General features: G+C 48.3%; 3 protein-coding genes across 10 annotated transcripts; 2 read left to right on the forward strand and 1 right to left on the reverse strand.

The window, feature by feature from the left end:
* The first annotated feature begins 677 nt into the window (after positions 1-677).
* SRSF2 (serine and arginine rich splicing factor 2) lies at positions 678-4,363 on the forward strand. Of its 7 annotated transcripts, XR_014949392.1 has the most exons (6): positions 678-810; positions 947-1,355; positions 1,887-2,197; positions 2,551-2,654; positions 3,308-3,417; positions 3,928-4,363. XR_014949392.1 is itself a non-coding variant. In XM_085556967.1 (4 exons), the coding sequence occupies exons 2-3, from the start codon at positions 994-996 to the stop codon at positions 2,188-2,190; spliced, it is 666 nt and encodes a 221-aa protein (XP_085413093.1). In that variant the 5' UTR covers positions 678-810; positions 947-993; the 3' UTR covers positions 2,191-2,197; positions 2,551-4,363. The 7 variants fall into 7 exon arrangements, 3 of the variants coding, with proteins under 3 accessions (XP_085413093.1, XP_021402671.1, XP_021402670.1); XR_014949390.1 differs by having other exon boundaries at positions 3,308-4,363; XR_014949391.1 differs by lacking the exon at positions 2,551-2,654.
* A 798-nt stretch (positions 4,364-5,161) lies between these two features.
* On the reverse strand, positions 5,162-7,195 carry METTL23 (methyltransferase 23, arginine). The gene is made up of 5 exons (XM_021547005.3): positions 6,721-7,195; positions 6,538-6,642; positions 6,212-6,449; positions 5,792-5,876; positions 5,162-5,491 (listed from the first exon to the last, which is right to left on the reverse strand). Exons 1-5 carry the CDS (start codon positions 6,838-6,840, stop codon positions 5,290-5,292), a joined length of 750 nt encoding a protein of 249 aa, XP_021402680.2. The 5' UTR covers positions 6,841-7,195; the 3' UTR covers positions 5,162-5,289.
* Positions 7,196-7,278: 83 nt separating this feature from the next.
* JMJD6 (jumonji domain containing 6, arginine demethylase and lysine hydroxylase) lies at positions 7,279-21,613 on the forward strand. 2 transcript variants are annotated; one of them, XR_014949387.1, is made up of 8 exons: positions 7,279-7,552; positions 8,212-8,600; positions 11,456-11,742; positions 12,996-13,131; positions 13,249-13,387; positions 14,030-14,157; positions 15,935-17,062; positions 17,777-21,613. XR_014949387.1 is itself a non-coding variant. In XM_021547001.4 (7 exons), the coding sequence occupies exons 1-7, from the start codon at positions 7,424-7,426 to the stop codon at positions 15,969-15,971; spliced, it is 1,245 nt and encodes a 414-aa protein (XP_021402676.1). In that variant the 5' UTR covers positions 7,279-7,423; the 3' UTR covers positions 15,972-21,613. The 2 variants fall into 2 exon arrangements, 1 of the variants encoding a protein (XP_021402676.1); XM_021547001.4 differs by having other exon boundaries at positions 15,935-21,613.
* Positions 21,614-22,068: the final 455 nt, after the last annotated feature.

The following is a 22,068-nucleotide window of genomic DNA, read 5'->3' on the forward strand; positions in this document are numbered from 1 at the left end:
CCCGGCCCCATTCCCCACGGAGCCCCGGCCCCGCTACCCACAGAACCCCGGCCCCATTCCCCACGGAACCCCGGCCCCATTCCCCACGGAGCCCCGGCCCCGCTACCCACAGAACCCCGGCCCCATTCCCCACAAAACCCCGGCCCCATTCCCCACGGAGCCCCGGCCCCATTCCCCACAGAACCCCGGCCCCATTCCCCACAAAACCCCGGCCCCATTCCCCACAAAACTCCGGCCCCATTCCCCACGGAGCCCCGGCCCCACTCCCCTCACGGCTCTCCCCTCCACGTCCGCCATTTTAAACCATCCCCGCCCGCCCGCGCCACAAGCCATTCACTTCACCATCGCCTATTTTTTCCCGCGGCGAGGTTTTGTCGCCCGTCTCCCGCCCCCCCAGCTCTGCCCTAATTTATTTTCTTCTTATTGCTATTGCTATTTTGGCGTGGTTTTTTTACGGTTTTCAACACACATTGTTCAAAAATTTCCCCGCCTCCCCCGAGCCCTTCCGGGTCACGGCGGCGGCGTTTTAACAGCCACTTTCCAACCACAGGGCGAATTATTAATTTAGAGAGGGATTCCCCACGCTCGCTCCGGGACCACCTCGGGAAAAAGTAGTTAAAAGGGACGGGGGGTCGCTGCCGCGGAGGCGCGGGCGGGGCGGTGCCGCGTTTCCTTCCGGGGCGCCGCCGGCCATTTTGTGGCGTTAAGCCGCGCGCGCGGGCGGTTCCCTCTCATTTCCTCGCCGCGGCGGGACGGGGCGGCCGCTCCTGGCGCTCAGCTCCGGCCTCGGGCCGCCCCTCGGACCCTGAGGTGGGTGCTGCTCCCTGCTGACCCCGCCGCTTTCCCCTATGCGCTCTAGCTCTCCTCCTCTTTGGACTCGCCCTGCGGCGTGAGGCGCGTCGCCCTCAGGGCCGCGCCGCCTGCTGACCCCCTTGAACCCCCTCAGGTTTATTCTCGTCGGCCGCCGCCGCCCCTCTGGGGCTCCTGCCCACCATGAGTTACGGCCGCCCGCCGCCCGATGTGGAGGGCATGACGTCCCTCAAGGTGGACAACCTGACCTACCGCACCTCCCCGGATACCCTCCGGAGAGTCTTTGAGAAGTACGGCCGCGTGGGCGACGTTTACATCCCCCGGGACCGCTACACCAAGGAGAGCCGCGGCTTCGCCTTCGTGCGCTTCCACGACAAGCGGGACGCGGAGGACGCGATGGACGCGATGGACGGGGCGGTGCTGGACGGGCGGGAGCTCCGCGTGCAGATGGCCCGCTACGGCCGCCCGCCCGACTCGCACCACAGCCGCCGCGGGCCGCCGCCCCGCCGCTACAGCAGCAGCGGCTACGGCCGCCGCAGCCGCAGGTGAGCGCCGCGGAACGGCGAACGGAGTTGGGGCGGCAAGCGGGATGAAGCGAGCTGTGCGCTGGGAGCCGTTTGTTTTCGTGTTGGTTGCCTAGGGAGGTAGCGAGGCTCCGGCACTGCGCGGTAGGGACGCAGAGTTGAGCCATGTGCTCTAGGCCGATCCTGCTTAAGCAGGGGGGTTGGAGCGGATGACCCGCTGTTGCCCCTTCCAACCGGACCGATTCTGGGATGTCCTTTTCCCAGCGAGTTTCGCCGCGGGGGGAAAGTACATAGAAGAGGAAGTGTGGGGGTTTACTGGAGGTTTACTAGCACAGGCACGTGGGGTTCCATCGGAGTAGAATGGTTCGCCCTGTAGTAGGTTTAGCCCCCGGCCACTCGCTCTGAACAATGGCGCCCTGGTAACACTAATTTTCTTGCCCACGTGCGTCCTGTTCCGCCTTCCCTGTCCCGCAGCACTCGCTCCACTCCGTGCGTCACCCGTGAGCAACTTCTAACGCGCCCTTTTTTTTTTTTCCTTCTGCTATGTTTTAGCCCTAGAAGACGCCGTCGCAGCCGATCTAGAAGCAGGAGCCGCTCTAGGTCCCGCAGTCGGTCCCGCTACAGTCGATCTAAATCCCGGTCTCGCACACGCTCTCGGTCTCGCTCCACCTCCAAGTCCAGGTCTGCCAGGAGATCCAAGTCAAAGTCCTCATCTGTCTCCAGATCCCGCTCCAGGTCAAGATCCCGGTCCAGATCTAGAAGCCCTCCCCCTGCCTCAAAGAGGGAATCCAACTCTAGATCCAGGTCTAAGAGCCCTCCCAAGTCTCCGGAAGAAGAAGGAGCTGTATCCTCCTAGGAACATGGTAATGTACCTTGGGATCAGCACAGGATGCATGTTACTTTATTAGAGCACTTAGGTGGGGTGTTGGGTAGTTCTTGGAGCGTTAATAGCCTGAACCAAGTGAATCCTAGTGGGGCACATTGTTAGTTGTTGGTTTTGGTTTTTTTTTTCTTGAGCAGTGACTTTTTTGTTATTGATTTAGGGAAATAATTACTGAAGGGTTTTCTACGGAGAAATTTTTTTTTAAACAGAGAAAATGTTTTATTGCGAGATTAATGCCTTGGTTTTAATAAAATATTGTATGAGACACAACCTATGATGAAAATGACTATTTCTTACTGTATTTATCCAACATCTGCATTTTCCCCTTTAAAGCTGCGGTCTCCTGTTTGCTAAAAGAATATTGGCCAGTATTGCAGATTTTAACTGATTTGGCTGATCCTCCAGGGACCAGTTTCTGTGGGCGTGTGTTGGAGCAGGTTTGTCTTACACTGTTAAAGATACACTATCCTTTTAGAACGGAAGATCGGTTCAGTGGCCGTTGTACTGACTGGAGGTAATAACTGTCCTAGAAAAGTGGTAAATTCCTTGCAACAAGAAAACCACGGAAACTAGTTTTTCCTCAAGTCGACATCTTGAAGAGGCATCTAAGGATACGCTGGGTGGGGAAAGGATAGTGTGTCTTTAACCCTTCAAACTGTTTGGTCCTGTTTTTTAAAAGGAAAGGGCCTGAGCTAGCTCTGGATATAGATAATTGTAGCAAAATTAGTCACATTTTCAGTTTTGAAGGCTAATTAGAGCTTAGTTAAGTCTTTATGGAGAAGTATTAGTTTTGTAACTTTTATAGAACTCTGAATAATTGAGTGGTGAACAGGCTGAAGTGAAGTTAATGTCTGGCTTAATCTACAGCCTGCTGCTTATTCTCCTTTGTAACTAAATATTTTGACCAAACCTTACATTTAGCCTCTGAAGTAAAGCAACACACGGGGGGAGGTGGAACACTGGAAATTCCTAAAACTTAATTAAATTAGTCAAAGCCAGTTGAAACACAACTAGAAGTATCCATGAAGTCATCCACACCCAAAATAGACAAGGTAGAAACCTGGCTGAACTTTTCTCTCTTCAAACCTAGATGCTTCAGCTAAATGAGAGCCCAGATAAAGGACGCCTTTGGGGGGAAAAGATCGCTTGAGTCTTCAGCCCATTGGAGAGACCCTGGCCGAGCAACCAGCTGTTGAAAAGGTTATTTTGTAACATTTTGTCTAACTTTTTACTTGTTTAATTTGCGCCTCAAGTGGCAGATTTTACATTTTATGTGCCATTTTGTTGCTGTTATTCAAATTTCTTGTAATTTAGTGAAGTGAACGACTACCGATTTCAATATTGGCTTGGATATTTGAGGTAAAACTTCATTTTTGTTTATATAGTGCTGACTTCTATTGGAAATTAAAATCGATGGTAAACTTGCTGCCTCCAGTTTCATACTGAGGAATCATGCAGCCATTATATGCTGATAACTAACTGTCAAAAAGTACTCTCAATTTCATTTTGATTCCTTAAAAGTCCGCAAAACTTCAACTTGAAACTTACTGTAAATGCTTTTTTTTTTTTTTTAAAGAAAAAACTTTGACCTAAAATAGCATCATCAAATTCAAATTGGTAGAAATCTTTTCAGGTGACAGTTGATATTTGCAAGGATTGTTTTATCAGACTCAATTCTAATCTCTTCTCTTATGTATTTTTGTGCACTAGGCGCAGTTGTGTAGCAGTTGAGTAATGCTGGTTAGCTGTTAAGGTGGCGTGTTGCAGTGCAGAGTGCTTGGCTGTTTCCTGTTGTCTCCTGATTGCTCCTGTGTAACGATGCCTTGTCGTGCAGAAACAAATGGCTGTCCAGTTAATTAAAATGCCTGACAACTGCACTTCCAGTCACCCGGGCCTTGCGTAAAAAAAATGGAGCATACAGTGAGCACATCTAGCTGATGATATACACACCTTATTTTTTCCAGAATGGTAAAACTTACCAACTACATATATGAACTTGCATATGAGAATTGTAATGTTAAGCAAAGAAATGGTTCATTCCTTTGTAAGTACTGATTGGTGTATCTTTTGCTTAAGACATTCTGTACTATACCCACTGTCTCTGTAGTTAATATTAAACATTTTTTTCTGTGTTAACTTTTCTCAACTTAATGTCTTGGGTCAGCTTATTTTTAGCTTGAAAAGATTTCTGCAATTATACTGTCAATGTTTAACTTCTATATAGTAACTAAATGCATTCTACTGCTTATAAATTTTATCCACTGGGGTTGCTTTGAAATTACTGTGGGCAAACTTTAAATTAGTATTGTAACTAACCCAGTGTTGTGTGGCAGGTGGTAACACACCGGGCCACCAACACAGACCCAGCCTGGGATGGGGTTGTGGGAGGTCCACACTGAGCAGTACTAATAATTGCATTGCTGTGTGCTTGCCCTGGTTCACCAGGCTGCTGCTTGACAGGGGCTGATCTTTACAGTGATGATTTCTCTTGATTTGGTACCAAATGACTTGTAACTTCAAACATCCTGTGTCAAGGGTTATTGTAATGCCTTGTTTTATCTTATGCATGTATGTTAAATGGGAATGGAAACATCTGAACACTGGCAGTATGGCTTTGTGGAGGATTAAAAGTACTTTTCTACAAACTGAGGAGTTTGTATGTTCTAGGTTAGTGCAGTCTCCACACATTCATTTACCCAACAGAGGGGCTGGCTTTTGTATGTGGATCTTTGGGAAGGATTCTCAGTCCTGGGAAAGAGATCTTGTGGGAATAGTTTTTATTATTTTAAAAGAGTGCAGTTACCTTTTCATAGTTGAAGCTGTGGATTTAGGTTGGATCTTGTGGATTTCCAGGTTAAACTGTTGTGGCTCACATGATGAAATTGAGGTTCTGAACTATTTCATGGACTTGGGGGAGGAATACAAATTTCTCGAAAGCCATAGCTGGAAAACTAAACAGCTTTATTTTTACAATGCATGTTTCAAGAATTGCTGCTTCCCCAAAATATCCGTGAGGTTTGCTGTAACCAGGACTGTTCTCTGCAGCTCTGTGCTACAGTGAACAGCTGAGTATCACCTTGTACTGAAATCTAAAGTGGAATAAAGTGAAGTGCCCTCTGACTGTGCTAGTGAGATGATCATCATTTCAATTGTGTGTCTTCCTGGCATAGAGGAGCTGACCAAGTGCTCTTTGTCTGCCCCAAAGGAATGCAGGGGAACGTGGATACTCTTCAGGTTCCATTTGTAGAGCAGAGCCTCGATAGACCAGTCAGCACTGAGGGGAGGAAAAGGATAAAAATCTAACTCGGGGTAATCACTGCTACAGTAATTCCAGCAGCCTCTCAGCGAGCAAGTACAACACAGATGGGTTTGTATCAGTTTTCTACTTAACAGCAAATTGGTGGTTCTTGGATTATTTTCAGATTTTGTTACCTGTAGGGTTTACTGGGCAAATAGCAGCCTGACTCACAATAAATAGCTTTTTTGAGTCAGTGGTGCTGCTACAGAGGAGTCAAAGCTTGTCCACAGCTGAGACAGTAGTTAAGATTTAAGTTTTAAATATGTAAAAATTTACCTCCGGACTTGGTAAGTTGTCCAGAATTGAGCATGTGGGTTCTTCTCCAACAAGAAGTAAATTGTAGTTACAATATCTTCAAAGTCTGTATAGTTTGGAGAGATAAAGCAGTCGTCTGGGTTAGTCTCAATACCAGGTGTGGATAAATCTGCCTGGTTGTATGAAATGGTAATTACAAATTAATGCACACACAGAGTATCTGTAAGAGAGACCCAAGCATGGTAGGAAGGGACTGTTATTTACTTAATCTTCTACTCCCACACCCTCAGCTGTATTTATGACAGCTCTAAACTAGAATTACCCCAGAATAACAAGGTCAGTAGCACAGTGTCACCTGATCTACTGACACTATTCCCAGCAGTACTTGGACACGAACTCCTTGCAGTCACAAACCAAAGATACCCAAGAGCATTAACATACCTTTGGGGTCAAAAAAGACATCTGAGCCTAAAATAATGTCTATGGGTGCCAGAGAGAGCAGCTGTGGCGACACGCGGCCCCAGCTGAGGCCGAGGACGGGCACGCAGGGCAGGCAGTTCAGGAGGCAGCTGCTGCGGCAGCTCTGCAGGCACTGGGTCAGCTCCTCGCTGTCCGACAGGATCACCTGGGCACCGCACCTGGCGGCCACCACGCCGGGGAGACTCACACCGGCACCGATCTGAAAGCACAGCGTGCTCGTGGAGCCCGCGGGCGGAGCCAGACCCGCGGGTCCCGAGAGGGGGAACCGGGCGGGGAGCGGGCGGTACCTCCAGCACTCGCTTGCCGGGCAGGCTACGCCTGTGCGCCCACAGGTACTGGGCCAGGACCACGGCGCAGGGCCACACGTACAGGCCGTACTGCGAGTCCAGCACCTGCAAGACACGGGCGAGGCGCTGTGCCGGGGTCCCGGGAGCTGCCGCTGACCCCCGTGGCCCGGCTGCCCCCGGTACCTCGAGCACGTCCACGACCAGCGCCGCCGGCCCCTCCTCGAAGCGGTACCGCCGCGCCCACGGCCGCCGCGGCTCCGCCGCGGGCCAATCGCCGCCAGACACGTATTGGCGGGAGGCCATGCCGGCCAATCGGCGCCTCCTCCCGGCGTGACGTCACCGGAGCGCCGCCGCGGGCACTGATGGCGCTGAGCCGCTCGCCCCGCCGCGGGCTCCCCTCGGGGCCGCGGTTAAGCCGGGCCGCGTCCGCCCGCGCCGCCGCTCCGGCGGGGCGGGGTGAGCGCCTCCGCGGGCTGCTTCCCGGAGAACGGAGGAAACCGGGTGCCAGGCGGTCGGGCCGACACTGTCATGGGAGCAGCAAGCGCGGGCCCGCCGCGGGAACGGCAGCGGCGGCGGTGGAGGAGCACCCCACCGTAGTTCCACCCCCGTAGCTCCCGGGGCGGCCGCGCTGCCTGCGCGCCGCTCGCGCTGCCCTTCCTCAACATGGCGGCGCAGGGGCGCCGCTTCCCCGGCCTCGGCCAATCAGCGCCGAGGCGTGGCGGAAGCCGGGGCGCAGCCGGCCAATGGGAGCGCGGCGGGGGCGGGGCCGCGGCGACAGCGGCGGCACGGGGTGAAATTTCTGGAAGGTGCGGCCGGAGCGGGGCCGGGGCCGGGACCGGGGCCGGGATCGGGGCCGCGGGCCGTGACGGCCCCCAGCGCCGCCGCCATGAACCACAAGAGCAAGAAGCGGATCCGTGAGGCGAAGCGCAGCGCCCGGCCCGAGCTGAAGGACTCGCTGGACTGGACCCGTCACAACTACTGCGAGACCTTCCCCCTCAGCCCCACCGCCTGCAAGGTGCGTCGGGCTGGGGGCGGAGAGGGGCATGAGGAATGGGGAATGGAGGAGGGGGAATGAGGACTGGAGGGGGGCGCGAGTGAGCGAGTCCGACAGGGATGAGGGGAGGTGGGGTGGGGGCACGAGTGGGGTTGGGGAGCCGTGAGGAGATGGGGATGGAGGAGCGACCGAGGGGATTGGGGATGGCTGAGGTGAAGGGGGAGCTGCGGGACGGCTGATGGGAAGCGCGAACCTTTTCCCGAGGCTGGGGTTGCCTCGGAGCTGAGGTTTGGGGAGGGAGGGGACTTTCCTCCCTCCACGTGGCGAGGCGTGTGGGAAGGTCGGGGCCCGCCGGGATGGAACCCGCGTCGCTCCCAGGAGCGCTGCCCTGTGTCCCGAGGGAGGGAGATGCTGCAAGGGATGTGTCAGCCGAAAGGGCAGCGTGGCCTCTCCGCCCGGGGAGCTGCCTCGCTGCGGAGCTGTGCCAAAGGCTTTCAGGCGGCGAGTGCCACTGATGTGTGCAGGGAGCGGGCCAGGAGAAATGGGGCTGCAGCCTCGGGGAGCTTAAAATAACACAGAGGCAGTTCCATACCCTCGTGGTGTGTGGAGCAATGGATGTGTGTGAAGCACCCCCACAGGCGTCCTGATATCTGTCCTGCTTTCCTCCCTTGGTTTCACAGGATAACGTGGAGAGGGCAGATGCGCTCCAGTTAACAGTGGAGGAGTTTGTTGAGCGTTATGAAAAGCCTTACAAGCCCGTGGTGTTGCTGAACGCTCAGGTGGGCTGGTCTGCCCAGGAGAAGTGGACGCTGGAGCGGCTGAAACGCAAGTACAGGAACCAGAAGTTCAAATGTGGTGAGGACAATGATGGTTACTCTGTGAAGATGAAGATGAAATATTACATCGAGTACATGGAAACCACGCGTGATGACAGCCCCTTGTACATCTTTGACAGCAGCTATGGAGAGCATCCCAAGCGAAGGAAACTCCTGGAGGACTACAAAGTCCCCAAATTCTTCACTGATGATCTCTTTCAGTATGCAGGGGAGAAACGAAGGCCACCCTACAGGTAGAGTGACAGCAAGACAAAACTGGGTATTTTCCAGCTCATTGGTTGTTCCTAAATACCTGGGATTGTCTCACATAAAAAAGGGATATTTTCACATCATCTCTGAAATGAGTGTACATCTGTAATCCTGTGGGAGAGAAGGGCGGATTTATATAATAATTTCTCTTTCTGTCACCTGTGTTGCTACAGGTTTATGGTTTAGGTTTTTTGTTTTTTCCATTCTATTAAGTCAGTTTACATCACTTCTTAGATTTTTTCAAAAATTACACAGCTCCTGAGAGCTATAAAGATCAATTTCTTGCTGTTTGTACCTTCTAGTGTTCAAATTTTAAATACTTCAGGAACAGCTCCTGGGTTTTGCACCAGTAGCTTATGTACAGTGTGGAATTTTGTTTTATTATGAGTCACTCCTTTTAAGGTAAAGATCTTAAACTAGATTGGGATCTAATATGGGCACCAGTTCTTAGCTCCCCTTCAGATGGTTTTGAGAGTGAACAATATTTCACATCTATGTAGTATTTTCAACTCTTCCTTTATTTTTGCTTCAGCTTGGGAGCGGGTGAAATGACATTTCATTCATAAATTCAAATGCAGCAATCTGGTATTTGGGCTTCTAGATAAAAAAGCCATTTTTATCTATGTTACTATGATACTTCACAGCACTGTGAGCTTAAGTTGGAACCCTCCCAAGTAATTAAAGTCTTTACAGTGGCATTATAATTGTCAGACAATGCCTATTGCTCTTTGAGTGACATGAGGCTGTGATGTGGTTTATTTAAATAAAATTGAGCAACAGCTCATCAGTAATGGCACTTTCCTTTGCACTCTCTCATGTTGTGCTCTCTCAGTCCAGTTGTGCTTTTGCAGGAGTGAAGCAAGAAGCTGATTCCATGTGAGATCACTGAAGGAGGTGTTTTTACAGTGCTTTTTATAATTCCCGTCTAAGAACATACAACACTGTGGTCAAACACAAAACCACATTGGGTGTAACAGAAACTGAATACACTTAATGAACTCTAGAGATCATTTACCCAAGTAGAGGTAAATGAGAGAATCTGGTTGTGACTCATTTATTTTGCTGTCTGTGTCCCTCACATCCTCGCCACATACAGGCACATGCTGAGCTCCTTGCTCTTGATCTTGGTATCCAGCTTCTTGTATTTTCTTCTGGAAAATGTTGGTATTTTTCAGGCTGTTGAGGTTTTTTGAGAGCTGAGTGATGCACGAGAGCACAGAATGTTTCCTAGAGTTAGAGGGTTCATCTAGGTACAGAAATGAGTGTGCAGTACTTTTAGAGCATAATTGAAAATCTGTCAAGAAGTGATGCTAATTGTATGAGGAGGATACGACCTCTACAGGTTGATCTCTGGATTGAGAGGTGTGTGATACTGTGTAGACCTTAAAAGCAGAATAGGTGCTGTTTAGGACATTTTTATTGGCATTGTTCCTCTTCATTTTAAAGACAGTAATTTTTGGAAGCCATTTACTGAAGCAGCTATTCTAATTTGGGGAAAGGGTCTGGGATTTGCTGTTGAATTTAGGAGTTGTGAAGTTTTTAATGGTAAATTTGATGTCTTGGAGCAAACTGTGTTTTGTTCATTGCAAGTTAAATCTTTGGAGGAAGGTGCTGGTAAATGACAGTGTTGCTAAATAAGGGTTTTAAAACCTGTGTGTCTGGATTCAGGTTATTGTCAGAAAAAGGGTATTGAGCAGTGCATCTCTGTGTGGCAGACAGACCTTCGTGTGTATAATTTCTTTTGATTTGTTAACAAAGGTCTTGACTGTTCTACCTGTACTTTAATCAGCTCTCTAAGCATAATATAAATCTAAAGAGTGAATTGGCAATAGAAATGGCAAACACCTGCTTATTTACAGCTCCTTTGCAAAGCAGGAAGAAATCAACTTGATAATCAAACTTTACTGTCCTACAATTGATGCTGGCAAATAATCCTTCAAAACCAGTTTGATTTGCACCTGCACTGGAAAGGAGAGATGGAGAACTTGCTGTATTTTCTGAACCTTTGCATTCCTCTTGCTGGGCATCACCCTCCTGTCACTACACAATGGAAGGATTGTGTTGGTGCTTTAGTTTCTGCACTCTCTGCTACCAGTTAAACAGTTATTGTCATTTTTTCCTCTTGGTGCCTGGTATGAAGTCACCTCACACTGATTTTTCTGCTCTGTTCCAGGGAAAATGAGCAGTTAAAGGTGCTGCTGCAGTTAAACACATACCATAGATAAAGTTCTCCACTGGGAGAAATAAACCTTGTAAATGGGCAGTGGGAATATGAACCTCAAATCCTGAATGGTCACTGGAGAATAAGCTCCATGTAGTTAAGTGTTGGAATGAAAAGCCTCTTGTGAATGAACAGAAGGCAAAGAGAGAGGCCAGGGTTGTGTAACTTGCTCTGTTCCTTGTTTTTGCCTTTGTTCCTCATTGTTCTGCAGTTCTGATCTATTTGAGCAGCAAATTTTAGAAAACCATAGGAGGATCCCCCTGCCTAGGAAGAATCCCAACACAGGCAGTTGGGACTTAATCATGCTGATAAACTTAAAAATAAAGATTTTATTGAAGAACTGTTTAAAACAAAATACAGCTAAGACATAAAAAGTCATCTTCATTTACTTATTCAACAGTCGTTCCTGTCCCAGTTCATATTGGTTTTTAGGTTAAACTCTTGTTATATCCTTTTGCTTCAGCGTGAACTTAACAAAATCAAGAATGTAAATGAAGGACCTGTAGTTACTTTAATTTCTAACTGAATGTGCAGTGAGCTGCTGTAATTCTCTGTCTGACATGAAGAAAGGAAGCTACCTGCCTGCTCTGTGACTAAAGCACTTTCCCCCCCATGCAGATGGTTTGTGATGGGCCCACCTCGTTCTGGAACAGGAATTCACATCGATCCCTTGGGAACCAGTGCGTGGAATGCCTTAGTCCAGGGACACAAGCGTTGGTGCCTGTTCCCAACCAGCACTCCCAGAGAGCTGATCAAAGTGACACGGGAAGAGGGGGGGAACCAGCAGGACGAGGCCATCACCTGGTTCAATGTCATCTATCCTCGGACACAGCTTCCCACCTGGCCCCCCGAGTTCAAACCCCTGGAAGTCTTACAGAAACCAGGAGAGACAGTCTTTGTGCCAGGTATGTGCAAATCTCTCCAGGAAGGAAATCTGGAAGAAAAAAGCATATTTGTAACATCCCTGTGTCATGGAGATGAAGGGAACATTTCAGCTTTCTTATATGGCCTATTTCTTACAAAACAAACTGAGCTCGTTTTGGGACTATTCAGTTACTTCTTGGATGTCACAAAATGTGTATGACCTGTGGCAGAGGATTGCATGGGCTACAGATGGTAAAACAAGTGGGATTTAAATTGCAGCATCACAGGAATGTAGTCTGAACTAAATTGCAGTACTAGAAAGCTGTCAGGGCATAAAATAATAGAGGTGTTTGAGCCCCAGTAACTCTTGGACAAAAATGTTTGAGGTTATACACACTGGAGCAAATTAATGGCTGAATTTTACATATAAATTTTTCTTAGCTGTGGGAAACAAAGTACTTAAAGGCACTGACACCTTCCACCCACCTCTCTATGGTTATGCTTCATCTTGCATTTGAAATCAAAAGCTAAATAAAGCTTTGCTAAAGATGCCCTTCCCTCTGAGTGGCTGCACACTGTGTGCCCATTGTAAGTAGGGGGTGAGATGAGTTCAGTACCAGATTCTAACCTCTGAATCTTGCATCATTTATGTGCAGCACAGCCCACAGTGTCTGTCCATATTGCTTGTCTCTAACATCCAGCTGACTTGGTGTGTGAAGGGTGCCTTGTGATTGTCTTGGCACTTATTAGTGACTCCTGAGTGTACCTTCTGTTAAGAGTTTGTAGCTGTCGGGTTCCATTAAACTGTTCCCTCAGTCTTTTCTGAGCCTCTAAGTGGGTTGTAAAAACTCCACTATTTTTATCCCGTGTGGAAAATCAATTTTGCATCTATGATTAAATGAAAGGTTAGTCTGTAGTCACAAGAACCTTGCAAAATCAGCGTGGAAAGTGCTCTCCAGCTGAACAGAAAGGGCTCTGTGCAGCCTGGGTTACAATGGCTGCTGCTGTTAAATAAACTGTCAGCAGCCAGCACGGTGCTGTCAGGTCACATCTTCAGTCCTGGCTGTGAGCTGGGTAATTCGGTCAGAGCGTGGAGCTGCCTTCTGTAACAAGAACATGTCATGCACTGGGGTGAAAGCTGAAATAAGACAGGAAAGATGATGGGTTGGAAAACTCACCTGGGTTTGGGAGATAAGGTCCAGTTCTACCTGCACTGTGGGAAAGGTGTTCTTGGCTGTCCTTGAACTTGCTCTCTGCCATGCAACCACCAATGGTCACTGGTGTTGTGTTTTAGGTGGCTGGTGGCACGTAGTCCTCAATCTTGACACAACTATTGCCATCACACAAAACTTTGCCAGCTGTACCAACTTCCCAGTGGTGTGGCACAAGACAGTGAGAGGGAGACCTAAACTGTCACGGAAATGGTACAGGTAAGAGATTTAGCAGCTTGCTTTGTATATTCTCCATTGAAAACAAAACCTAAAAATATTCATTAATGTGCAGTGTTAAAATTCAAAGGCTAACCCTGAAATTTCAACTGTATTTAGGATCCTAAAGCAGGAACATCCTGAATTGGCAGCCTTGGCTGATTCAGTTGACCTGCAGGAATCTACTGGTATTGCTTCTGACAGTTCCAGTGATTCTTCCAGTTCATCAAGTTCCAGCTCCTCAGACTCTGATTCAGAGGTAATGCTTTTTATTGCAATAGGTGATCCATATTCTGCATTTACATTGTTTTTCCATACTTCATCATGTGCCTTCATCCTTACATTTGTGTCGTATGGAATAAATTAATGGAAAGCACCTAAACCAATCTATATGTTGGAGGAGCCTGTGATCTTAGCAGGTTCTGTTTGCTGAAGCCTCTCTTTGCATTGCTAAATGGATTCAATCTGTTTAATCCATGTCTGTATTATATATGAAACTGTCACTCATCTAGCTTGCAGAAAATGGCTGCAAAATGAATGTTCTGAATACTGGGAGAGGGAAAAGAATCCAAAACAGGTCAGTTATGACATGGAACTCTTGTCAACACCTAAATCCTTCAGAAGCCAGAATCTTCTCCTGGAAGATGAGGTCTTTCTCGGGACCAAAAGAAACACATTCATTGTCTTGGCTCAAATCAGCTTTAGCCAGTGATGAAATCCAAAAATGTTTGTGTTCCTGGCTTTTAAATGCTTGATTTAAAATTCCCTTGATGTGTCTATCCTAAAACAGCACATTCTTTGAGCTCAGGGTTGCTGAGCTCAAAGAACTTGTGGTGAATTGCACAGCACAGACAGTTGTTGAGGTTCCTCTGAATTGTGGTTTCATCTTTTTCTCCTTCAGTGTGACTCTGGCTCTGAGACAGAGGGGATGATGCACCGCAGGAAAAAGCGGAGGACGTGCGGAATGATGGGGAACGGGGACACGACTTCCCAGGACGACTGCGTGAGCAAAGAGCGCAGCTCCTCCAGGTGACCCAGGGCAGCTGTTGGTTTTAAACAAGCACAGGACAACACGAGGGAGAGCTGGCACACTTCAGATAGGGGATTGCTCAGGAGAGAGGGATGGAGAGCAAGGGATTCCTTACATAATAAAGCAGTTGACCAGTGGTATCTTCCCTTCATGAATTATTTTAATTCCTTACAACATAAAGCAGTTGACCAGTGGTATCTTCCCTTCATGAATTATTTTAATGCCTTACAACATAAAGCAGTTGACCAATGGTATCTTCCCATCATGAATTATTTTAATTGTTCCAAACAGAAAACTAAGATTATTGACTTTTTTTTTTTTTAAACAGGGGTTTTATTTAATAAACAATCTTATTACTTTTCCTAGTTGTCTCTTAATAGATGAAAGGATTTGGTTTTATCTTTGTTTAATGGGAGAGGTGGGATGTTTAAACTGCTCTTCAGGGAGCACAAATGAATAGTGAACAGTTAAAGATGAAGAATGATCAGGCAGGACTCAGGTTTTATTGTCTTGTTCAAACAGAAAACCTTCAAGTAGTTGTATGGTTTCTCTTACTGCTGCTTGTGCAATTTCTATTGCCAACAAATTTCAATTTGTTCCACTGCTTTATCTGTTAAAGGCAAAATTCATCCTGAATTCAAAATGTCTGTGTTTACATTTAAAATAAATAAATAAATAAATACATAAATATATATATTTATTCGAGCAAGTTTCAGTCAGTGTGGAAGGAGTCAACATTAATATTGCAAAATCAAGGATAGATATGCTTAAGGTAAAGTTGCTGAGGAAAGCAGTTCTCTGGACAGGCCAGGTTAAAAACAGTGGAACACTGGGAATCTGGGAGTATACTGCAGGGAAGAACTTAAACATTCTTTGCTAAATGAAGCATTTTTTCTCATATAGCAGAGACTTGCCAAAAATGTTAAGCAAATTCCTTGCAGCTTGGTTAACCAGTGCTGCTGGATTGGCTGCCTGCCTGCATTAGAGTGCTGGCCAGCTCTTGAGCTCTTGGATGCTCCAGGTTTGGCATGGATGCAAGTGCTGTGGTGGCTTAGTGTGTGGCTTGCTAAAGAAGGTGTGCAGCAGTAATTTACCTGAGAAAGTCCACATTCCAGCATGATTCCAGCCTGACTTCCCAGTGTGGGGACTGCCTGAAGACCTGTGTGCTCCTGCAGATTGCTCTCTTGTTTGCAGCAGTTGCTCATAACTGAATACAATTGAATTACAAGTACAGAGCATCATTCAAGCTTGGGGAGAACTGTACTGACTGCTTATTTTGCCCTAGAGGTTTCTACAGTTTGCTTGTTATGACATCATCGTATCCCATTTTGGCAGCCAGTGTGACTTCAGGCAGGGAATGAGCAGCAGGAAAGAGCAAACCTTTAATGCAGACCTTGGTTTAAAAAGAAAGCTGTAAAAATGCAGATCACAATGCAGATCTATTCTTCTGAAAAACCTGTGCACTTTTAAATTATTTGCATTCACATTTTGAAATGAATACCCTAAATATTGAAAATCAGCACCTTGCCTAGAACATTTGCTTTCTGGGTTTCACTGTTCTTCCTCCCATATGTTGATTGTTTCACTCTGTGAGGGTGGGTGGGCGTTCTGTTCCAGCTGTGTGATGGCTTAGTTGCTAAAACGCTTCCAAACACAAAATCTTAACCCTGCTTGTACAATGGAGGAAGAGTAAGCCTGAGATTAATCTGCATGCTGGGATCTTGTGCCCTGATACAAGGGAAATGCTTAAAGGCAGTTGTACCTTTTTTTTGACAGGATTAGGGAATCTTGTGGCGGCCGCAGCTACCCGTGAGGGATAACACCACCTACCCAGAGGCAGCTGCTGATGGAAGCTGTTAGCAGCCAGCCAGCTCTGTTCTACTCCCTTCTGCTTCTATTTCTCACACTCCTTAAGTTTTTGTTACCCTTCCTCGATCCAGACATCTTCGTTACGTGCTGTCCACGGTTGGCTCCTGAATAACCTGTAGGGGAACGCCCCGACCGCGTCCTTTGTGCAATGCTTTGTCCCCTCTGCACCCCGGGTGAGTGCACTATGACCCAGCTGTGGCTAAGGACATGCCAAGTATTTCATGGGTCACAGAACTGGCAAGGAAGGCAATGGTCAGTTTTTAAAGAACTCTTTTTAAAACCAGCAGGTAAATGTAAAAACCTGCCTTGTTTTGACACTGTCATATGTTTACATGTTGTCCTGTACACTTGAGGAAAGGAACACCAGCCCTTTTGGCCTATTGGAATGACTGGTGGATCTCACACCAGAATTTTGGGAAGAGCAAGGAAGAAATGAGCTTCTGCAAGAACTGAGCTGTGGAAAATGAGTCCTTGGATTTTACCCTGCTGCAGGAGAACGTTGCTGTTGGGGCTGGTGCTTCCAAGTGTGTGTCTTATGAAATCCTGGAATATGGGCACTTGGAAAGAACCCATCATTGAGTTCAACTCTTGGCCCTGCACAGAAACCAAGAACCCCATCTTGTGCCCAAGAGCAATGTCCAAACACTTCATGAACTTAGACTGCCTCAGTGCTGTGACCATTGCCCTGGGGAGCCTGTTCCAGTGTCCAGCCACCCTCAGGGTGAAAAACGTTTTTGTGATATCCAACCTAAACCTGCCCTCACTCAGCTCCAGGCGTTTTCTTGAGTCCTGTCACTGGTCCCAAGAGTGAAGAGCTCTGTACCTGCCCCTTTGCTGTCCCTCATGAGGATGCTGAAGACCCGAATGAGATCTGACCTCAGTCTCCTCCTGGCTGAACAGACCAAGTGACCTCAGCCACTCCTCATACAGCTTCTCCTCCAGACCCTTCACTATCCTCGTGGCCTCCTTTGGACGCTTTCCAGTGGTTTAATGTGTTAGATGTTGTGGTTCCCAGAACTGCCCCCACCACTGAAGGTGAGGCCACCCCAGGACAATCCCCTCCCTTTCCTGGCTGGTGATGCTGGGCCTGATGCCCCAAGGACATGATTTGCCCTCTGGGCTCCAGAGCACTGCTGGCTCAGATCCAGCTTGCCACCAAGCAGAACCCCTTAGGTCCCCTTTCCACAGCTCTGCTCTCCAGCCTCTTGTTCCCCAGTCTGTCCACACAGCCAGGAGTGCCTGGACCCCAGCACAGAATTCAGCCCTTGCCCTTGTTAAACTCCACATGGCTGATGATTGCCCATCTCTCTGATTTGTTGAGGCCTCTCTACCCTTGAGAGGGTTGACACCTCCTGCCAATTTAGTGTCTTGGCAAACTTAATATTCCTTCCAATCCCATGTCCAAGTCATTAATGTTGAAGAGCACAGGGATGACGATGGAGCCCTGCAAAACCCCACTAGTGACCAGTGCCAGCCTGGTGTCACCCCAGTCACTGTCACCCTTTGTGTCCAGCCTGTGAGCCAGTTGCTCACCCATCATTTAACACGGTTAACCAGCTGTGGGCTGCACAGTTTGTCCAGAAGGTCACTGGGAGAGACAATATTCAGAGTTTGCTGAAGTCCAAAAGGGTGATATCTACTGGGTTTCCTAGGTCAGTGAGGTGGGTCACCTGTCACAAGAGGAGATCAGATTGAAAAAACAGGACTTTCTTTTGTGAAGCTGTGACTGATGCCTGCATTGTCCTCCAGGTGTTTTTCAGTACTTCCCAGAACCATCTCTTCCATGACTTGGCCAGGCACTGAAGTGAGACTGACAGGCCTGTGGTTTCCAGGGTCCTCCTCCCTGATGTTGAAAACTGGGACATTTGCCAGCTTCCACTCAGCTGGAACCCTTCCAGATTCCCAAAACTGCTCAAAAATCATTGAGAGGTTTTGCCATGACATCAGCAGCATCTTGAGAATTCTCAGATGAATGCCATGAGGCCCCATGGATGTGTAGGCATCCCTGTGGAGCAGCAGATCCTGCTGCTTTGGGGTCGACTGGGAGTTGAACATTGTCACAGTCACAGTCCTCCAGCTCAGGGCACTGAGACCCCCTTGGCTCATCATCTGTGCTGAAGACAGGCAAAGAATTAAACACCTCTGCCATGCCCATGTCCTTGTTTTTGAGGACACCATCCTCATCCTGGAATGGGCCAGTGTTACTTCTAATTTGCTTTTTGCCATTAATAGATTTGAAAAAGCTTTTTTATTTCCGTCATGGTTCTGGCCAGTTTTGTCTCCAGTTGAGCTTTGGCCATATGAATTTTCTCCCTACAGTGGCAACAGCATTTCTGTATTCTTCCCATGTCTGACCTTGCTCCCACTGGGCAAACACCTTCCTTTTTCATCTTATTTCCAAGAGAAGATCCCTGTTCAGCCAAGAAAGAGAAGGTGGTGTGAATGCCCCAAGCACTGAAGCAACTTCAGCAGAGGTGACCACCAACCTGAAGCACCTTTTGTGGTCTGAATCAGCGTGCTCCATGCACACACCTGAGGTGCAACACCTGAACCAGCAGCAGCCCATCTGCTTCCACTCTGGGTCTGTCAGGGTGACAGGTAACAAAGCTGCACTAGCACCTTGTAATGGGAAGCTCAATTTTGCAGGAGAATCCTGGAGTTTCTTGCACAGCAAAAACTGTGGCAGGAAAAAGCATTTGCCAGTACTTCCAGTCCTTCAGGTGCAGGTGTGATGTTCAGCACAAGGTAACTGCTGACAAAATCTGACTCTGCCAGACTCTGCTGGGCTTGGAACACTAAACAGTTCTGGGGCCGTGGGCTCGCTCAGGCCACTGCAGTTCACATCCCTAAATGGTTTTTCTTTGAGATTTCTGAAAGTTGCAGTGCCAATTTTAAAGGACTGAGGAGGGGGACATGTTGGTTTTTTATGCTTTTTAAAAATGCAGTGTGTTGTTTAAGTCTGTGTAGATGCATTTGTATTATGCCAGGTAAAGCTCTTGTCCCCAAGGGATCTTTGGAGCTGCTGGTTTGTTATATTAGCAGGGTCTTGTGCTGGTGGTGTCTCTGTGTGGCTGAATGTGCTGCTAGGAAATCTGAATTTCTCATGGGCTGCTTCAGTGGGTGCTCTTTTCAGCCCTAGGAGGTGGGTACAGAATTTACTTCAGCCATTCTTTGGGAGAAGAAACTTGACAGCAGAAGTGCTGTGCATGTAGTAAACACACAGCAATGCCCAGGCTCTGATGAAAGAGCAAATTAAAGAGATATTAAAGCCTCAGCTGTGACTTTCTTAAACATTTTGGGTTTGGTGCAACCTGGAGTGTTGCTTTTCTGGGCTCTGATCCATTTTTAACCTTGTATGTTCCTTATTTAAGCAATCCTGGGCCATATCCTTTTGTACAAAGGAATCCTAAATGTGTTTGTTGGGATCTCTGTTTTTGACTCTTCTGTGCCAGTCAGTTTGTGTAAGAGCAGTGTGGTGGTGGGGAATGTAGAGAGGGAAGGTTTATTGATACATTCTTTAGCTGTTCAGACTCCCAAATTTCCTGTGATAGATAGCCAGGCATAAGCAAGCACGCTTGCTCTGTAGCCAATGCAGATTCTTCCACAACATCACTTAAAAAATCCTGCAATTATTCCAACTCCTGGCATTTCTGGCCAAGGCTGAGCAGCTTGGGAGCCTGCACAGTCTAAGTGTGTCCTCTCAGTCTGCAGCTGCTGCTTTTTGGAATAATGTGGGGCCTGGAGAGATGAAGGCTCACAAGACTCAGCTCTGTCACGGTGAGGGGAGTCCTTGGAGTTCTGTCCCTTCCTCTCTGGTGGCTGGGCAGCACCTCAGTGAGATGCAGCTGCATTTGGCACATGTGGTTCCATTTGCACAGTCTAAAATGTGATGTGAAAGCCTGATTGCTGTGCTGGGAAAGCCACACCTCTGCCTCTAGAAACACAGTGGGAAGTTGCAGTGTGCAGAGCATTCTTCCATACCTGTGAACTCTTCCATAGTGTGAAATAAAGCAATTCCTGGTGAAGCCTGTGTTGATGTGACACCCCTCACAGAAAAACAGCGTGTTTGCAATGGACAGCAGACATCATGATACCAGCAGCCCTCTCCTGACTGCTCCACAGGGCACTTTCCTGCTCTGAAACAGTGTCTGTGCAGTCTTACCTGGGAATCAGAACTCTGGGATCTCCAGTTCTTCCCCTTCTGGCTTTTGCCTCAGCCACTTTGGTGAGTCTTGAGCAGTGAGGAAGATCCCTACCTCGCAGGGCTGTTGTGAGGCTGAGCTGTAATGGCTGTGTAAGATGCTTTGAAGCCATCCACCCACAAAAAGTGTTCCATTCATTCTGAGCAACCTGAGACTTCCGAGCCTGGTGGGAGCTTTTTGTAGCAGAAAACATTGGGGATGTTTTTCAAAACTCTTGGCCACGTGGTGTTCTGTGATGGCCCTTCCAGAATTGCTGTGTGGTACATAAATTGCAGCAGAACAAGAATTCTTGTTTTCACCAGGGTTGAACTGTTGCTGTTCCATAGCCTGCTCTAAACAGGAGGTCCTGCTAGGGCAGGATCTGTTTTGAAACAGAATCAGATGCTGTTTTCTCACCAGGGAGTCAACTTCTCTGGCCTTACAGGAATGGGGGGAGCTGGTGCTTCCCAGGCCCTTGCTTCAGGCTGGGTGAGGGAGGAACAGTTAAAAACTGTGCTCCCTTTGTGCCCCACTCCGTGCTTGTGGGAAGCTGCCTGGGGAGAGTGGGCTCTGTGCTCTCGTTTCTCCAGGCTTGTGCTTCTTGGGGCATCCTTGTCTCTTGTTCCAGCCCTGCTGCTTTTGTATTCTGGAGGCCCTGGATGCAGCTGGTCCACACCCTGTGGATCCCCCATTTCCTTGAGCCCCAGAGCAGCAGCACAGCTCTGCCTCACTTCTCTGGGGTTTTGGTGGCTGCTGTCTTCCCCAGGGATGTGCAGAGACCCTCGGCCTGAGTGTCATTGTCACAATCCTGCCTGCTCCAGGAAAGGATTTGGGAGCTCTGCCTGTGCTTTAGAGCCTGGTGACGGACACAGGCTGTGAGAGTTCAGGAGGAATTGATCCAACACTCCATCAGAACCACAAATGTGGACGAGAGGCAGCAGTGGCAGCACCTGTTTCCTGCACAAGTGCTGTGGGAGCAGGTGACACCAAGGAGCCTCTGGCAGAGCTGCCTCCCCTTTCAGGCTTGTGTGTGCTGGCTCCAGCTTGTCTCCTCAGTTACATCAAACCTCTCCAAATGCTTCAAGGAAGGACAGCACCCTCTTTCAGAGTTAACCTCTACTCTCCTCCCTGAGTCCCCAGCCACTGTGGGCTGGGAAGTGACTGTTGGCTGAATCCAGTCTGGAAGGCCTCTGTGGGCACATTGTAACTGGGAGGTTTTTGGCATCCTCCTTGCAAAGGAGAGAAGGAAAGTGTTACCCATTTGTGTGACAGTCCCACTGTCAGCTCCAAGCCCTGCCACTGCCCTTAGCTGCTTTTATCACCCATCCAGCAGAGCTGGGATACTTGTCTTGTTCAGATGATTGTGGTTTTGCTTTTTATTTTAAATAAAATCAATTATTTTGCATTACCCTGGCACTTTCTTTCATACTGTAATCTGAAAAAAAACCTTACAGGTGTGCACTTCTGTTTCCCAAAGTGCTAAATGTGCTGGGAACAGTTCTGGGGATGCTTGAGGGTTTGCCCATCTGTTCTGGGGTGTGGCTTGGAAGCTGCTGGGGTTGTAGTGGCTCTGGGAGGTGAGTTGTTGGTAGATGTGTTACCAGACTGTCCCACCTGCTCTTTGGCCCTGCCCTGGCCTCCCCAGTCTGTGTCACAAGAGGTTTCTGTCTTGTGTCACCTCACACTGCTGAGAAGGGGTTTCATTTTCCACGTGTCCTGTGCTGCTTTGGGAGGGCCAGGTGGTAACCAGAGGGAGGGAGCACTTCTCCCATGGGGAAAGGCTGACAGAAATGGGATTGTCCAGCCTGGAGAAGAGAAGCCTCCAGGGTGATCTAATTGTAGCCCTTCTGCTCCCTGGAG

This window comes from Lonchura striata, chromosome 18 (genome assembly GCF_050655825.1).
Source record: "Lonchura striata isolate lonStrDom1 chromosome 18, ASM5065582v1, whole genome shotgun sequence".
In the NCBI taxonomy this organism is placed as follows: Eukaryota; Metazoa; Chordata; class Aves; order Passeriformes; family Estrildidae; genus Lonchura; species Lonchura striata.

What these genes read in the sequence shown, in the direction of transcription:
- SRSF2 (XM_021546995.3), top strand. Translation starts at nt 994, where the DNA reads ATGAGTTACGGCCGCCCGCCGCCCGATGTGGAGGGCATGACGTCCCTC. An exon ending in TACGGCCGCCGCAGCCGCAG is followed by an intron (nt 1,356 to 1,886) that starts GTGAGCGCCGCG and finishes GCTATGTTTTAG; the next exon opens with CCCTAGAAGACGCCGTCGCA.
- METTL23 (XM_021547005.3), bottom strand. Translation starts at nt 6,840, where the DNA reads ATGGCCTCCCGCCAATACGTGTCTGGCGGCGATTGGCCCGCGGCGGAG. An exon ending in TGGTCGTGGACGTGCTCGAG is followed by an intron (nt 6,643 to 6,720) that starts GTACCGGGGGCA and finishes CGTGTCTTGCAG; the next exon opens with GTGCTGGACTCGCAGTACGG. An exon ending in TGTCTTTTTTGACCCCAAAG is followed by an intron (nt 5,877 to 6,211) that starts GTATGTTAATGC and finishes CAAACTATACAG; the next exon opens with ACTTTGAAGATATTGTAACT.
- JMJD6 (XM_021547001.4), top strand. Translation starts at nt 7,424, where the DNA reads ATGAACCACAAGAGCAAGAAGCGGATCCGTGAGGCGAAGCGCAGCGCC. An exon ending in TCAGCCCCACCGCCTGCAAG is followed by an intron (nt 7,553 to 8,211) that starts GTGCGTCGGGCT and finishes TTGGTTTCACAG; the next exon opens with GATAACGTGGAGAGGGCAGA. An exon ending in AAACGAAGGCCACCCTACAG is followed by an intron (nt 8,601 to 11,455) that starts GTAGAGTGACAG and finishes CCCCCCATGCAG; the next exon opens with ATGGTTTGTGATGGGCCCAC.